The sequence below is a fragment of the Solanum pennellii genome, chromosome 1 (genome assembly GCF_001406875.1).
Source record: "Solanum pennellii chromosome 1, SPENNV200".
In the NCBI taxonomy this organism is placed as follows: domain Eukaryota; kingdom Viridiplantae; phylum Streptophyta; class Magnoliopsida; order Solanales; family Solanaceae; genus Solanum; species Solanum pennellii.
The window spans coordinates 79,804,649-79,822,713 of NC_028637.1; the positions used below are offsets into that span (position 1 = coordinate 79,804,649).

The following is an 18,065-nucleotide window of genomic DNA, read 5'->3' on the forward strand; positions in this document are numbered from 1 at the left end:
TCAGTACGACCTTATACACATGAAAAATGGTTTGAATATTAGCTTAGCAATTCAGGGTGTTACATAATGTCTACCAAGATGACAAGCAACTACCTCACGAACTCCTAAATGAGTGAAGATGAGAAGAGATGATCAAGATAATCCGGGCTTGTAAGCTACACAAGTGTAAAAGACAAGGGAGTACCAAACAACAACGGTACTCAACAAACATCCTTACTAATCCTAAGTGAAGCAGTACAGAACACAAGTACTCCCAACACTCTAACCGAACATTCACAAAACTACAACCTACACAAAATGAAATCAACTCAACATAGCAGTTCTCAATTCATGTAGCACACAACACATTTAACAACACCTCAAAATTTACAAGTTATCATTTAACAACACCTTAAAATTTACAGGTCATCAGGTCATCATCACAGTCTTTCATATTCAACAACCACAATGTTTATAACAAAATACACAGAGAGATCATAGAATCATTGGCCGAAACTCATGGGGGACTCACAAGGTCCATGTATCCGCCAGAATCATTTTTCTTCGGCATAATCATCAAAACAAATCTCATCGCATTGTTTTACAATCAATGCAAGTAGGCATGTTCACACAAATAATGAGAAGATGACAATTTTCATATCAAAACAAAATCTATATCAATACAATCATGATACATCATCAATAATGAATCAATACAATTGTTCAAATCATACACAACACATCACACATCAATATACCATTAAGTAGCCATTTTATTTTCTTTTTTCATCATTAGAATCATTTAACAAGAACAAGTGACCACGAATATCAAATCCTTCACCAATTTTCATTACTCTCCAATACACACAATGTTAAATACAATATATATCATATGTTTGACACAGCGTCAAGAGATCCACTTGCCTTAAAAGAACAAACAATCAACTAGACACTTGAGTTTTTTCATAAAATGATGAGTCTCCAAATCAAACACAATCTAAACAAATATAAAATCACAACAAGAATTCGAGAAAACAACACCCCATATCAAGATTTTGAAAATCGGGTTCAAATCGATCAAAAAGTCATTCCCTAGGGCTGAGGACGGATCTAGAATTTCTATTGAAAATTATAATATCGAAATATTTTGGGACTCAAAAGTGAAATTGTAATGAAAAAGTTCAAATCATGCTCAAAACTAACTTACTTAAAAAAAAATAAGTTCATGAGAAAAACCCTCAATATTCGGATCCGAAACTCTAACTCAAGTTTGAAAATATTCTTGAAAAATATCTTATCCATGCTTAGGAAAGCTCAAATATCAAATTTCATTAAAACAGAGTTAAAATTGACCTTGAGTTTTTCAATTTATCAAACATTGGAACTCACAAATTCTCAAGCTTATACGCGGTTAATATGATGAAAATAATTGATGAATCAATAAGTTTATGTCAAAATTAGTTTACCCATAACATAAGAATCCTATATACACATGTTCATCAAAAGTTGAGTTTATATCGATAAAAATCTCAATTTTTCCCTAATATAATTCACAGATAAGAAAAAAATCAAATGAAGAAATCATGAGAGTGCCGAAATAGCCTCTATAATGAATCGAGAAGAATGCTGTAAGAATCACTTCATTCCGAGCTCTAGAACTACCAATATGCTCAAAATACCAAATTAGCACAAGCTAAAATTTTAAATGCCTGAAGGACAATATTTTTACCAGAAATCAACAACTTAAATTTTTACTAAAAGAACTATAACATCCTTAATTATAGTAAAATAATTCGATTCTTTTTCCTCAATATCTTAAATAATGATATGGACATGCTCATGCAATCAAAACTCAATTTCGTGCTCGTTTGCCCATTCAAATATCATTTCTGCTAAGTAAATAATTATTTCTTATATCGCGATAAAATTCAAATCTTGCTAAGAGAAAATACACAGAACTTTGAAGATCATTTCTATATTTCATGTTCAAACTTTTAGAAGTTTCAAAATATTTAGTTTGATCTTTAAAACTAATAACGAACCTTTTAGTTGATATGAATTATTTAAATCAAAGCACTCAAAAAGCCTAGAAACTCATCCAAATTTTTTCCGGAATATCCCCAATACAAACCAAATATGTTACTAGCTTGAAAATAATAATTCAACTTAATGAAATCATCAAAACATCCAAACAAGCTCACCTTAACCCGATTTTAACCAAAGTCAATTTTAACTTAAAGAATCTTCAAATTTCCAAAATAAGGGCATAAAACTCATCTAAAAGCTTCGGGAACTGAACTAAACCATCTAGTATCAACTAGACCAAATATCACCATTTAGACCTAGTGGAGTCATCAAATTTAAAAAATGATCTTTCTAACGTCAAACATTGACTAAAGTAAAATTTGCACTTAAACTTTTTTCGCAACTTGTCTAGTGTCTCATAATCAAACAAAAATCCTTAGAACCCAAACCAATAGTACATCTAGACCAAAAACCATATTATGAAGATAACAAAACTATCAGCATTCCATTTCGAGCTTGCTACCACTAAATATTGACTTTGATCAACTATCTTGTGCTTTAAAATCTCAAAACACCAAAAGCCTTTCAAAACTCATCTAAATACCTCAAGACCTAAGTCAATTGTCATACTAATAAAAAAGGCATGCATGTTCTGGAGTTAATGAAACTGATAGAATTCCATCCTGAAACTCAGAATTGCAAATGTTGACTAAAGACAACTATTTCGACTTAGAAGTTTTAAAAGTCCAAACATTTCAAAAATCTCAACTTTATGATTTGATTTCAAATTTAACCTCAAAATTTGTTCGAACAAGACTTGAAGCGACTATCAGGATAGGTAAAATAAAAATTTTCTAGAAAATTTCAAAAATGACTTTTACAATTTTATAAGATCACTCTTCGGGCTTGATTGTGACGTTCGAGTAGTCTAAGTAGTATGTGTAATTTCCTGGATGTGGTGAGATGACTAGCCAGTCTCGTTTTGGGACCCTACTCCTTTTAGTGTCATAGCTAATGTCAGGAGAGATTTAGGGAGAGCCTAGATAGTGACATCATTATTTCGTTGTAAGATTCTGGGATATGCTAGGTTATGTACAACTAATCAGATGTAAGATTTTGAAAGCTATTAGGTTTATGTGTATCATTTCGATGTAAGATTCCAGGACTGACTTGGTTTCTGTAGTTACTCCGATGTAACATTCTGAGGGATGCTTGACCTGTTTCGTGGCTATTTCTATGTAAGCATTTGGAAGACACCAACTTTCATATGGCCATTTCGATACAAGATATCTAGGTGAGACTGACTACTATGATATAAGATTTCAGGGGATGTTAGGTTCCATATAATTATTGTGATGTAAGATTCTAGATTATGCTGTAACTATCCCGATATAATATTTCGGGAGATGGTAGGGTGACTTGGAGTCATTCTAATGTAAGATTCTCGAAAGACATTCATATTCATTACTAAGTTTTCTCTTGTGGTTAGGGATGACAACATTGGGACAGGGCTAATATAGGGCGGGGGTGGACTTATGGGGGTACGGAATGGAGCAGAGCCGGTTAAACTAACTTTTTTAGAAAAATTATATGGGGCGAAGCGATTGCAAGTTATAAAATTCTTATGTTTAAAGTACCCTATTTTTCTTAAGCTCAAAGCAAGTCCTGCTTTATTTTTATTTTTTATTTTATATAAAATTATATTTCTGATTTAGTGTAAGCTATTCTATAATTTACTAAGGTATAAATATAATTTTTTATGTAAAATTTCATTTGGATTAACCGGAAAAAAATTATGGAATCGCATTTCACCTCTTTAATCCGTTTTAAGGGAACTTCAAAAAAACATGTTTTTTTTTTTTGCCTATTCCAATTTTTGGCAGCAGTTGTCTATCAGTGGTTGTAGTATAGGATTGCAAAATTTCATTTACAGTTCAAAAGGCTGGTATTATTTAGATTGAAAAAAAAGTGTACCAGTTCATGGTGAAATGCAGTGGATGAAGATGTTGTAGAATAGTCTCCCTTTTCCAAGTCGAGCATGAGTTATCAATATTAATCTCAATTATGCAGGGTGAGTTGCAGATTGAAATAAAAAGTTATACTATGTGAGGCAGGGCAGGGCAGATCAATATCTTTACAAGTTTAAATGGGTTTGCCCCACAACCGCCCGGCCCCATTTGCCATCCCTACTTGTAGCATAGCTCTCGAGTCTTGGGTAAGTATTTGTGGGTGAATTGTATTGTCTATTAAGTTTGACTAACTAATTTTCAACTACATCTCAAATGGTGGCTAAACGTTAATTAATGCCCACAAACTTACGAGTGCCATGCCATTGCAATAATCATTTGATTAAGCAAGCAAAAGCAATATTGGCCAAGATATAACTAACAGCTATCACCTTTCAATCCCAAAGAAAGATGGAGACAACAGTACATCCTTGTCCTTTCTCAACAAGACAGAGACCAACAACAGAATATCCTCATCGCGTCTTAACAACAATAGAAAGAACTTTACACTCTGAAGAAGCATAACAAAAACCTAGTATGTTCAGTATAGAGCTTATCCTGATTAATAGCATAGAGCTTATCCTATTTGTTCAGTACTGTCTCAAATTTTTTACTGGAGTTGACTGTCATAATCAAAATTTCAAAACACTAATTTAGAGAACAAGAAGGTTGACAGAGACGAGGTATGATTGATCAGTCTGAGAGCAATCCTTCAGCACAACCAGAACATTTACCCCTATGTGATAAAAAGTTATATATTTCAGAAGTAGCTCAACACTTCAAGGAGAATGAAAAGCAGCAAAGAAGATGGAACAGCATTAGCTTTCACTATTTGTCTTACCACCAGTGTGTGTTCTCAAATATATTTACTAGTAGACAACATATTACTGGAATTACGATAATGTACAATTCCCTATAAGTTACACACATTAGGAATCTTGGCCTCAACAGGATTCACTAACCTCCCACAGTAACTGTTGATCACCATTGACCATTAAACGCAAGAACACCTTGCAGGGTCAAAAATTGATGCCCTACTACATATGGTTCACATAACTAAGAAAAATGGGAAAAAGTAGAAGTAAAGAATAGAAAGAAAATTCTCTAGCAATGGGGAAGCCACTAATCTCTCCCCATGCTTGTAACAGCACTGTACATACTCTTCTCCACCAATATTCATAAAATCCCAACATCACCAACTAACCAAATTCTTGCTCTGGAACTTGTACAAATTAGCTCATCTGCACAAGCGCATGCTCAAAGATAGTTGATCATAACAGGACCAAAATGGTATTCACGAATCTTGAAATATTACGATCCATTTACAGCCGTTTCAGGAGATGACTTTGGTTGTATCAACGGACAGTCTTCTTCGTGCTCCCTACTATCTGGAGATTTGTGCAAGCTTTCAGAAATTTTTTTAGGTGAAGTTGCTTGTTTGTTGGCATGATTTTCAAAATCAGCATTACCATTATCAGAAAGACTCCCTTCCTCATCATGGTTAGCCTCAACAGATCTCTTGTTTTCATCAGATTGAGGGCTACCTGGTGCAGCACTCCCATTACCAGCAGGACTTTCTGTAGTTTTGGAGGGCAACACAGCTTGACTTAAGGTAGAGCATAAAGCAGCAAAAATAGTGTCCCTTGATTTAGAACCCTTAACAACACATTGCAACCTTTTTGGCTCAGGGTCTTCTTTGGGAGCCACCTTCCGTTTCAATGGGAAAGAGTCGGCTCCATCTTCATCAGAAGTATCTGACTGCTTCTTAGGTGGTGGCTTATAATCTTCATCGATGTCGTCATCCCCAGAATCAACAACTCCCCCGGATCTTCAAACATATGAGAAGTCATCACATGTCACTTAATTTAGCAAATACACATTCTAAAAATCACAAAATACCTATCAGATGTGTAGCTCGGAGCAGATCCATTCGGCACCGCCAGTTGAGACTTCACTCTGCTTGCATTCGCTCCAGAGGCTGATGTAGAATCTTCCTCATCACTGACAGATTGCTTGTTCAGTGGTTATCAAAATAAAAACAATTCTCAAAATAATAGGTAAAGGATACCTCTCTTCGTTGAAATAATCTTCTTCTTCTTTCTCTAAACTACGCTCATCAACTCGTTTCCTTGGGTCTAATAAATTACCAACACTTCTAATCCCTGAATCCTCCAGGGACTGCAATAACACAAAGCAGTCATAATAAGCTCAAGTATCCAACAAGAACACATGACAGTAACAGGCATAACTATGAAGATACCTGCTCATATTTAACTTTCAGAGAGTTGATGGATGAGAACTTTTCAAACTTGACCAACTCATCCCAGAATGAGTCAACTAAATACTTGAGCAGTATTTTTAAGTTGTCCTGCATAGTGTCACATCAAGACCAAGATGCATGAACAAGCAAATATAAAGGAGGACAGAGAGAGCAGGGAGACAACAGCCTGACCCGGTGAAGGAAGGTATGTGTACCTTACGGATGTACTCAAAAAGCTCTAGAACAGCCGAGTTCAGAAGATTATAGCGATCTCCATTAGCAACAAAAGCATTAACAATTGGTTTTAAAAGATTCTTCTCGGCGATATGATTCATCAAATACTCATCCTGCAAAATACACCCAGTATTTAAAAAAATATTTATACATAAACAGAAGCATAACTAACTGGGTAATTTATACATAAACAGAAGCATAACTAACTGGGTATGTTGTTGTATAGAGAAGTAACTCCTAAAGAAGTCTTCACGGGAGGAAATGCAAATATTAAGAACCCTAGAACACAGCTATCTTATAGAAAAACATTGGTACTGATATTTAATAAGCAACGACAACTTTAATGCAAGAATCTTCCACATAGACAGATTTTTCTTTTTAGAAAGGGACATACTGTCTCATTGTATCACATTGAATGTTCTGCGAGATTAGAAAATCACCATCAATACCTTGGTCTAGGTCAACACATGAGATTAATTTTAAAGGGAAAAAATACTCTCAGGAGATATTGTCACAAAATTTGTGAATTCGAGTGATTAACTGCCGATATGTTCACCATGTCCCTCACCGCCCTCGTATTGATTACATGTGTAACAAGCTCGGGACATATGACTTGTACGCCCAAATTTGAGGGGGAGTTTTAGAATAGAAATAGTATATATGATCTGTGATTTTAGGCCTAACTCACACCCAAAAGTTAGCTTAAAGCAAAGAGGATTGGCCAAACCTTATAAGGAGTCCACCAATCTCATTAACAACCGATGTAGGACTTTTGTCATGCTTTAACACCCCACCTCACGCTCAGTGTTTAGCATCTAGTGAGTGGGGAATTCGATTTTTGGGGGCCCCAACATCGGGCGAGAAGGCCCTGCTTTGATACACTTAGGCCTAACTCACATCCCAAAAGAAGATTGCCCAAGCCTTATAAGGAGTCCACTCATCTCATTAACCACCGATGTGGGACTTTTGTCATTCTTTAACATGATCTTTCTTGGAAAAGGATTGTAATAGTGTCTATAAATAGGGTTTCAATGTAATAATACAGCTACACCATTCAATAATATTTTTCTTCTACATTTTTCATAGAAAGGGTGGACAATTAGCTAGGCAGCAAGTGTTGCAGCCGAACTGATTGCAAAAAAGGGGATATAAACCAATTTAAAACTAGATCATTGAGAGGAATTTGGAAAAGGGAACTCTAGCTTGTAGGGTTCTCTTTTGTTTATCTTGTTCACATTTTTCCTCCTTTAGGCCTATAGAATCACTGCTTACCTTATATATAAGAAGTTGAAAAAAGTATTAACTAAGGATCAAACCAGTACTATCGTCATTGGCCAAGTCGATTTTGCATACAAGGACATAAATACAGGACAACTAAATAGTAACACATATGAGGAACATAATAGGTGCAAGACCTGCTTCTTACAGAAGAGGATTGACCAGATTAGTCAACAAGAACCAAAGTATCTGAGATCATGGCAGAGACAAAGTGGTCATTATGAAGGACAAATTAATCAAAACTTGATGCAGTTCAATCACACTGACAAATGATCCTCTTGGTTAATCGAAGTCAACAACTCACATTGCGGGTAATAAGAGTTCTCACGAATCTAACAGCAGCAACTACTAGGTACTTTTCTCTTCTTCGTGTCAACAACAGAACTTTATCTACCACATTATTAAGAAGAAAGCTGCACCTGCAACAAAGAAATGAAACCACATTATACCAAAGGGCTGAAATAGGGCTTTGGTACCAAACAAATTGCATGCAGAGATGAGAAAATTACTTTATTCTATAAGGATGGTGCACGACACAAAAACATAAGAGTTCACATATATTTAGCAGTATTTCAGGCTTCACACAACTTTGCTTCACATTTCCTCCATCAGAGTTTGCAGACTCACTGACTGATAGTGAATCCCCTTTTGGGGGGCAGGATAATGTTATAGCTTGAACCAATCCAGTTAGGTGCTTCTCATAAAAAATTTCAACTATAGTGTCTCTCTGCAACAAATTGAAAATGTTAGGAAGCAAGATAAATGAAAAGAAAAATTGATAGAAATCTTGCTCATTTCCTCGAGCATTGGGGTTTAAAAGGCTAAAGTATACATATTCTAAGAAGGGAAAAGAGAATCAAAATAAATAATTACAATAGTAAGTCAAGCTATACTATATGTACAAGATCCTCTAATATCCACAAGACACTTGCACTCTCCCTCAAGTTGGTGCATATAAATTGTTAAAATATTAATGTATCGAGTGCTCCACATGGAAAAGAATTGTAATGTATTGTTTATAAATAGGCTCAGTGTAATTATGTAGTTTATGCATGTTAATATTTTCCCCTTCTTTTACATCTCACATGGTATCAGAGCAACCATGAGAAACATCCAGTATATAGAAGTCAGTTTTCGTGCTTTCTTTTTGGTGAATTTTCAGATCTGATAAGTATCACTATTATTTCTCCCATTATTTTGCAAGAACAAACAGCACCACAAGGTCCAACAACCTCTGGCAACCAAACCCCAGTGATAACTTTTGGATTAGCCCTCATGCTAAGGAGGGTTTCCATGTCGATATCAAATCTTTAAGACTGCTACAAAAGATCATAGAAACCAAGCTTTGGGGAGATGAAGAAACGTGCAGCTTCCAAAAATGTGAACCAAAAACATCTCCGCTTTTCTATTTCACGGAGTTAGACAGAACACTAAGCTGCTGGAAAGATGAAGGAAATGTTTCCACAAATATAAATCATGGAGAAGATTTCGGTTGAAGCCTCTGGAAACATCTCCACAAGTTACAAACATGGAAATGTATTGGAGGAGAAGATAGCCAAACACCTAGACATTTGGGTGCTAGTTAGTCTTCTTTTGTATTATGGATCTTGACACACTTTTTACAACTCTATCAGTGTACTCATATCTTCTTTTGCATTTTTTTGGAAACTATTTGCTTAGAACTCTCTTCAATCCACCCACGTCTCTCAAATTTGATGCTTCTAGTTCCAAAAATATTGGAGTTGGAATGAAGTCATATAATTATTCAAAACCCTTAATAGGAAGTCCTGACTATCTAACATGGGTTTTATCAGTTGAGCTGTGGGGCAAAGGTCAAGTTGTTTAAGATCACTTAATCATAGGCTAGTGAAGTAGATAAAACGGCCCCAACATAGAGAGAGGAAGTTAACGCGCAACTATGTAGTCTCCTATGGTGATCTATTTCCAAATTGATACCCTTGTTTTGTCCATTCTAGATATGTTATTCAATTCGGGAAAAGGCTCGCACTTCATATACTAATGAGTTGTTTCTTCTTCAAACTTGACGTAAGTCTCCTCCTCATTCTTTTTTCTTGTTCTTCTTCTTATTCTATCTTCATCTACAATGCTTTTCTACTTGGATATTATTGCTTCTTTTTGTACTTTTTCTTCTTGATGTTGCTGCTGCAGCTGCATCTTCTTCTCCGACTACCACCATTGCTGATGGGTCTTTTATAAAGAATTTAGTTTTCTTTCAGTTTATATGATAATAAGAAAAATCAGTTTATTTTAATATTTCTTCAATAGTATTTATATAACTACTTTTCAGTTTGTTCAAGTGAAAATCAATCTATGTATACATTTTGAATATATTGAAATACTTTTCAGTTTGATTGATAGTAAAAAATCAGTTTGTTCAATAATCCCTCTATTTAAAAAATAATTAAATAATATTAATATTCCCTCTAGTCCTTATAAAGTGAATTATTGGGAGTATGGCACAACATTTGAGAAAAACATTTAAGGAAAAAAATTGAAGGTTATTTTCCACTATTACTCTTTTGATTGAAAAATTTTCTATTATTTCTTTCATTGTTTATGTTTCAGATTTAATTTTGAGGTTCTAAACAATTTGATTTCGATCAGCCCCTCATATGGGAAATTATTTAGCTGCTTGTTAGATTGAAATATTTTCTAATGGATATTATTTTTGTTGAGCTTTTGTTTAGTTAGTTATTTTCTTTATTTGTGCAAAGTTACATTAAATTTTTGAAAGATTATGCTTCAGTTCAATGAGGCAAGCGCTTTGCTTCTCACATTAAGCGAGTCACACCCTTTCACTTTTTTCCGCTTCATGATTCCAAAAACACTGCTTAGAACAAGAAAGAGGGTAACAGAGAAGCACAAGACAAAAATTCAAGAAATTTGAAAGTCGTGAGGTTTTAGGTTCAAATTTTAATGGTGGTAAAAAACTACCCAATTTCTTCCAATATGTTTAAGCCTTAGTGGACAGAATTTACCTAGTAATTGTGTTCGTGGAAGGTAAAGATACCCTGTGAAAGTAGTCGAGGTTCATGGAAGTTGGCCTGGGCATTGCGGTTATTAAACAAGTACTAGAAGACCAGGTATTGAAAGGTCAGAACTTCATTAGGGTTTGAATCCTGTTGAGAGGTCCACTAGAGATAAAAACTTGTTTGAAGGAGTCATTCGAAATGGAAGAAGAGGAAGAAAACGATGATGAGGATAAACTGTAATACCCAGATAACAAAAAGCCATGTTCTACATTTTACCCTTTTTGTCATCTTTCATATAGGTAGACTAAGCTTTATTGATAGCACGTTTGCACTAAGAAAGTGCAAGAGTTTCCTGTTCCGAAAAGCTTGTGTCTCACTATACAAATCACATGCTTCTTTGAAGTTGCTTTGCTTCACCCACGTCTGTTTCACGTCACTTCATCGCTTTAAGCGGCAAAATGATCACTTAATTTTATTTCCTTCTCTTCTCTCTCCTACTTCCTGACTAAGCTGTAGGCATAATACAAGTTGAATGCAAGACAGTTTTCTCACCTATCGAGGTTAGTTATTAAGCTTGGAAATAACTAATAAGGAACCAAAGTTAATACAAAGAAGAAAAGGAAGATTGTACAAGTATGTGCTTAGAACTTAGAACCTTCAGTCAACTTTTAACTCCCCTAGTACAAGCAAGTTGAAGGGGTGGCACACCCTTTAATACAAACAAAAATTATCAATCATAGGGGAACCATAAAGTTACTGACAAGGCACCTGTAATCCTGACGCATATGAATCTAATAGACTGCGAAGAATTTCATTAAACTGGCAGTGCATGTCATCACCAAAATCTGTTAGCATACCTCTGACCTGAAAATTCAAAACAAAACCATTATTCACTGCTTCCACTTCCATTACATAGAAAGCACTCCATAGCAGCAAGTCCTGAAACAATCTGCTATAAATAAACACAGCAGACTGATAAAAATAGAAATAAAAACTAGAAAAGAAACTGAACAAATGTACTTGCATAAAGAAACAAATAGCAGTGTCCTAGTTTAGAAAGATCATGAGTTCCTTATACTTGAAATATTTTGATGAGGGTGTCTGTGATCTTTCAATATAATGATTAGTTGATACATGCCGTGCTGAATTTTACTTAATACAATGGAAGTTCAATTCAGCGGAGTAAACTTTCATATTAATCAAACTCGTATAACTGAGTGGGATACCCAAAAAGTAATGGCAGGAAATGTATCCAGCAGAAGAAACAAACGACATGCAGAACACTACAAACAAAGAGAAGGAAAGGAGAGACCATCCACCAGCTACCCTAAACTACAGAAAAGAAGAGGTTAAGAGTAGGAGGAGCAAAAAAGAAGGTGCACTACAGTAAACCAAAAACCATGACAAATTGATCAACCAATCAACTTTTGGGGTTAATTTTACGAGTCCTCTATATCTATACACATTATTCAGGTTTTTATCAAATACCAAATATATATTTTTCAAGAAAAGAAGGGTCTTTTGTATACCACACTTATCTCTGCAAACATAAGTAGTTTAATTGCACCCTTCGGGGTGACCCATTTGTTTGGGCTTCAGACTTCCATGTTGGAGGTCTCAAGTTCGAAACCCCTTGCCAGCGGAAGGAAGGGTTTGGCTTCTGGGTCGAGCTCGTCGCATTGAGCTTGCCTAGTGCAGTTTCCTCTCCAATGTGGTTTGCGAGCTATTGCATAGGACCAAGGGTTTTACCCAGTGTGCACCCAAAGGGTAGCGGCTGCGTGTTTCCCTTGTCATAAAAATAAAGTAGTTTCATTGCAACTAGTATTGCCTAAAGAATCCTTTTCTTCCATTACATTACCACTCCTGCAGACCAATGCATCAATACGTCTATTTAGAGCATGGATAAATCACTTCAGGCAACATTCTCTTAATTTAGCCTCAACTTGTGCTACTTTCAAACTTCAACGAAATTGATCATTCTAAGCCTTGTCAAATATTGCACAACACACCTATTCTAACACACATATTTGCATAATATTCATCTTGGAGACATGTTGAGCCTCTTCTCTTCTATATAAAGTTGCTAGTCACAGACTCATTTCGCAGAATTTGCAATTCATCAATTAATTGTAGCACCCTTATTCAGCCATTCAATTTTTATATAATGTGTTGCAGCTTCATCTAATATCATGTTATAAGATAATTTAATGAAACAAACACTTAATTAATACTTTCAGGGGACTGCAACAACAACATACCCACTGACATCCCACAAGATGATTTAATAAAACAAACACTTAAATAATACTTTCATGGGACTGCAACTACATACCCAGTGAAATCCCACAAGTGGGTCTGGTAGGATAGAGTTTATCAATACCTTAACACTACCTTGTGGAGGTAGAGGTTGTTTCTGAAAGACCCTTGGCTCAAGAGCAACAAATACTTTCAGGGGATTACGAAGTGAATATTGGACGTGCAAAAAGGTAAGAGGGGAGTAGAAAAGGAATGTGTACAAAGAGAAGGTGTTTCGATATTTATAGCCTGGTAGAGTTCTTCATAGTTCGATTGGCTTATTTCCTCACTACTTTCATCAATTAAAGCAATATTATCGGCAAATGTCATATACTGTCAGTTAGTATTCTTTAATGCGCACATATAATTGGAGGTAGTTCAAATCCAACAAACGGTGATTGTTAGTCTCTTTTGCCCCCCAAATATTGTGAGAATCTTGAAGCTATGAAGATACGTCTGTAATGCTTCACACTTACCAGCTGAAACATTTCACCTTAGTTGGTGCCATATTCATATGGTTTTCCAGGGGCCTATTGAGGTCTGTCAGCTCACTCAAGACGCCTTTGAACACCTTGTTCACTGAGAACACTCCATCTTGGTGGTGTCTCCATATGACGTTATCAGATTCCAGAGTAGTTCCTTTGAAGCCATCAGCTAGAAACAACAATTCTGCCACTATTGCTATTTACCAATCATTTAACAGCCTTCTGAATGCTAAAGTCCAGCCCTAAGGAGACCTGGTCTCCTGTATTTTGACTTCAGCCCTGCCAATCATGTATGAGTTCACCTTCAAAGCTAACCAGAAAGATGTAATTTGATGGTCCTTCATACTCCCGCCCAAAAAGTGTTTGAGACTGCATTATCAAAGTGTTTGACACTTATTTTTATGAAGTTACTTGAGACGGTGTTTGTGCACCACTATTCAATTTGTCCATATTTATGTTGGATCACCTCTCTCCACAGGACCTGCTCTTCTTGATTATACTTCCATATCGATTTCATGAGTAAGCTTTTGTTCTGAAGCCTAAACATTTTCACCCCCAAACCTTCATGTCCTCTGCTTCGTTTAACTGACTCCCACTTGACCAAGTTGAAGCTCTGCCCACTTCATATCCCTGCCACAGAAAATTCACTCTCAAAAAGAAGTGTCTATACTCTAGTCCCTTGATCACCTTGCTAGGGATAGAAATAAAGACATCACATAAGTAGGCAAAACATCTAACATAGAACTGAGCAAAGTAAGTCCACCCCCAAAAGAGAGGCATCGAGAATTTCATAAAGTTAAACTTTTTTCTCCGTCCTCTATAATGACATCCTAAATTTCCAAAGCTTTATGCTTTGAGCCTAAAGGCGTTCCAACATAGACAGTAGGCAAGTTCTCAACCCTACAGTCCAAACTGCTTGCTAACAGCTGAATTTGTTGAACCTCTTCAACTTAAAAAGGCTAATTTTCCTCCAATTGACTTACAATACAGAACAAGCTTCAAAGAGAAGCAGAATCAATTCAGTTACACCCACCTTCTTAGGAATCAAAGGCACAAATGTGGCATTGAAACTTATCTCAAACATCTGTTGAGAATGAAAGTTCAGGAAGGTTTGCACCAAGTCATCCTTAAATACAACCCACAATGCCTTAAAAAGTGTCATTGTGTATCCATCTGGACCAGGTGTCTTATTAACAGCGCACATTCTGATCCCTTCAAGTATTTCATCCTCCTCAAACTGTCTTGTTAGCCAATCTTCTTCAGTTGTTTCAATACTTGAGACACCTTGAATGTTAAGGCTTGACCTCCACCTTTCTGTGTTGAATTCCAAATCGGATCTTTTATAGTCAAAGGCTCTGTGGTACCAAGTCCATCAATCTGCAAAGAGTCAATTGTACTGAATCTTTTGTGAGTTGTCGCCACCCTATGGAAGTACTTTGTGTTTTCCTCCCCACTCTTAATCCTTTGGACCCTAGATCTTTGTCTCCATGCAATCTCTTCATTCCTGGACACTTCTTCACAGTGTTGTTAAAACCGCTGAAGTGCTCGCTTTAAGCACAAAACGAAGTGACAGGCTCTCGCTTTAATGCCTTAAAGAGAGGCAATGGTGAAAAAGCAGGCACTTCAGGGAACGCATGCTTTTTTTAAAAGCGAGAAAAAGCTCGCTTGAGCGAGATAAGTGCAAAAAATACTAACACAAGTTTTTCAAAATTTCCCTCCTTTATGCAACTGCTGCTGAAGCACAAAGTTGGTTTTTCTTCTTCTTCTTCTCTTCTTCTCTTTCTGTTTCTCTGCTGCGCAAGGTAACTAGTTTTTTTTTTTTTTCAATTTGCTATTTGTAATGCTACTTAAGTAGCATTACCCTGTATTTTTCTTCTGATTTAAGATTCTCTGTTACTGTGTATGCTCTGTTTGTAATACCACTGCCTGTGCTCTTTTTTTTTTCTTTTTTTTGTTTTGCTGCTCTGTTTTGTCTCTATTTTTTTTCCCTTCTCTTTTTTGCTGTCCTGTGACTTCTGTCTTTGTTCTGTTATTGCTAGTAGCAAGTTCTATTTTTTTTATTCAAATTCAGTGACACAAAAGGGAATCAATTTGGGTATATGGAACTTCAATGGAGAGTAACACAAAAGTCAAATGTGTCTTTTGTGATATGACATACAATGGACTATCTATATTTGTTCAATATGTTACTTCTACGGAGTTCTTGGTTATTTATCTATGCATATTTAATATGTTATATTTTTGTACTAAGTAGCGCTTTATTTGAAAAAAGTGTGTTTCGCTACACACTTCTCGCTTTGTTGAAGCAAGCCCTCGTCGCTTTTTCCCGCTTCTCTCTTCCCAAAACATTGCTTCTTCATACTCCACAGCCAAATGAGCCTTCTGAAACTGTTCATATTCAGTTACTGGTCTCAGCTTTTGGATAAGATCCAAATTATCAGCTTCTGATGATATTTATTTTTCGCTTCCTTCCAGTCTTTGATTTTCCTTTTAGAAGACTCAGCTTGGAAGCTAGCTTGAAGTCTGCTCCTCATGATACATTTAGAGAAGTCCACTATTCCTGCACTTAACTCCTGAAACCCCCCACATTAAGCCACCATTTTCAAACTGAAAGTAAATCTTCTTAAAATTCCAGTCCCCACAAGACAACATAATTGGATTAGGATCTATCCCAAATTTGGGGATACACTTAGGTTGATCTGTTGAAACATTTAATCCCACAGCAACAACTAACAAGTAAAGGAATCTTCCAATCCTGGAAGCACATCTGCTATTTTCACCCCCTCTCCAAGTATAGGATCCCCCAAATAAATGAGGATCAACAAGAATAACCCGTATTAAAGTTTTTTTTTGGTGTGCTTCAAAATTCTGTGAAAATAGGTTTCAACATGGATCTTTCCATGGCATGACTTGGGTGATTCCGTGTGTCTCAAGTCTTAAGATATCCTCAATTATAGCAACACTGGTATAGCCTCATATCAGCATCAAATGCTGCCAGTATTGAATTGAAAAAACAAACAAAGAGAAGTCCAATACTACTCACCAGAAGTCCAAAAAGAGTAAGACCTTCCTGACGAATTACATGAGACCGCAGAAGATTTGGGTCCTGATTCAAAAGAATCAGAATGTCTGTCCTGCATCCATTGAACTTTTTGTAATAAGAACTTCAGAGGGGAGCACAAGGTGCATGCACAAAGAACAAGAAAAGAAAAAGAATCTACTTGCTGAAGGTTAATGTTATGGTCCATTACCCCATCAACACAAGCTTTTTGTCAGGGCTCTGCAAAATATCAACTATAATATCGAATATGCCCTCATTAACAAGATCCCTGCAACCATTAACATATTTCCAGTTCTATCACCCACAAACCATAATTCGAGAAAAGTTCACTTGCCAGAGAGTAACAGATCTAAAATTAAAACAATCATCTTCATGCATACAGGATAACCATTTCTAGAACAAAGGAAAAGCCTGTGATGTATACCTGAGAAGCCGAACTTGCTGGGCCATCTGTAAGCTCTTACTCAAAGTGCAAAACTCATGCAAAAAGTGTATCTAATACAATAGGAAAAAGAAAATAAGAATCAATACCCATATGATCATGAGACTACTACTACTCAGAAGTTTCCTACCCAAACAACAAGAATGAAGCAAAATAATAGGTACATATCCAAACTTGAAGAAGATACTAACATGTGCTATGTAAAGAGCAGCAAGTAATGATGTACCTTAAGGACATCATAAGTACAATGTCAAATCATTTACAATTTATTTGTATAAACCATAAAGTAATGTGAAATTTTATTGAAAACAGCCAGTGATAAGGATAAGCTGGCCCAAAGTTACATCCGGAACAGACATTTCAATGAGTATAACGAACTAAGAAAATCAAGAATGGCCCCGGTATCATTTACATCATCATTAACCATTTTGCACCAAAGGCTAAGCAACGATATACATCTTGACTTAGTATCGACAATATTATCCTAGTGTTTCTTTGTTTCCAATTTGACCACTAGACTATAGCTGGAATGTTGTTCCAACAAAGCAGTTAGGAGTTGTAGAGGGAGGAACAGAACATAACAGTCGTCTTCTTGCATTTGACATCAAAAAAAACTAGACGACATTCTAATTTCACCTAGATAAGTGAGTATAAATGTGTTTAATTGTGTGGCCATCTTATCTATAAGCTTAAGCTGCTGAATGGAGCATGCTTTGGTTACTTAATTATGTTTTCTGCCAGTGTGGGTCTGACACTTTTTGTTGACCAAGCATGTGAAAAATCTTTATGATGGTGAGACTAGAACTCAAACATCCACCTACTCCAATACCATATTGAATTGTGTAACCACCTCATTTAAAAGATTAAACCTTTTAGAGAAGATACAATTGTATTCACTTAACTACGCCCTCTCCGCTTTGGGTTGGACATCTAGGGTGTGAATAATAAGATATGAGAGCCCAAGATAAGGTAAAATAGGACAGAACGTGTCGTCCCCTAATATAGTC

General features: G+C 35.9%; 1 protein-coding gene across 2 annotated transcripts in view; it reads right to left on the minus strand.

The window, feature by feature from the left end:
* Positions 1–4,813: 4,813 nt before the first annotated feature.
* LOC107007800 (serine/threonine-protein phosphatase 4 regulatory subunit 3) overlaps positions 4,814–18,065 on the minus strand; it is a 40,998-nt gene continuing 27,746 nt past the window's right edge. For both annotated transcript variants that reach the window (XM_015206585.2, XM_015206586.2), the window contains 11 exons: positions 17,041–17,111; positions 16,807–16,884; positions 16,599–16,689; positions 11,544–11,639; positions 8,292–8,509; positions 8,087–8,201; positions 6,486–6,617; positions 6,271–6,378; positions 6,079–6,188; positions 5,910–6,011; positions 4,814–5,838 (listed from right to left, as the gene is read on the minus strand). In XM_015206585.2, the coding sequence (XP_015062071.1) occupies positions 5,322–5,838; positions 5,910–6,011; positions 6,079–6,188; positions 6,271–6,378; positions 6,486–6,617; positions 8,087–8,201; positions 8,292–8,509; positions 11,544–11,639; positions 16,599–16,689; positions 16,807–16,884; positions 17,041–17,111 (1,638 nt within the window). In that variant the 3' untranslated portion in view covers positions 4,814–5,321. The remainder of the gene's footprint in view (positions 5,839–5,909; positions 6,012–6,078; positions 6,189–6,270; positions 6,379–6,485; positions 6,618–8,086; positions 8,202–8,291; positions 8,510–11,543; positions 11,640–16,598; positions 16,690–16,806; positions 16,885–17,040; positions 17,112–18,065) is intronic.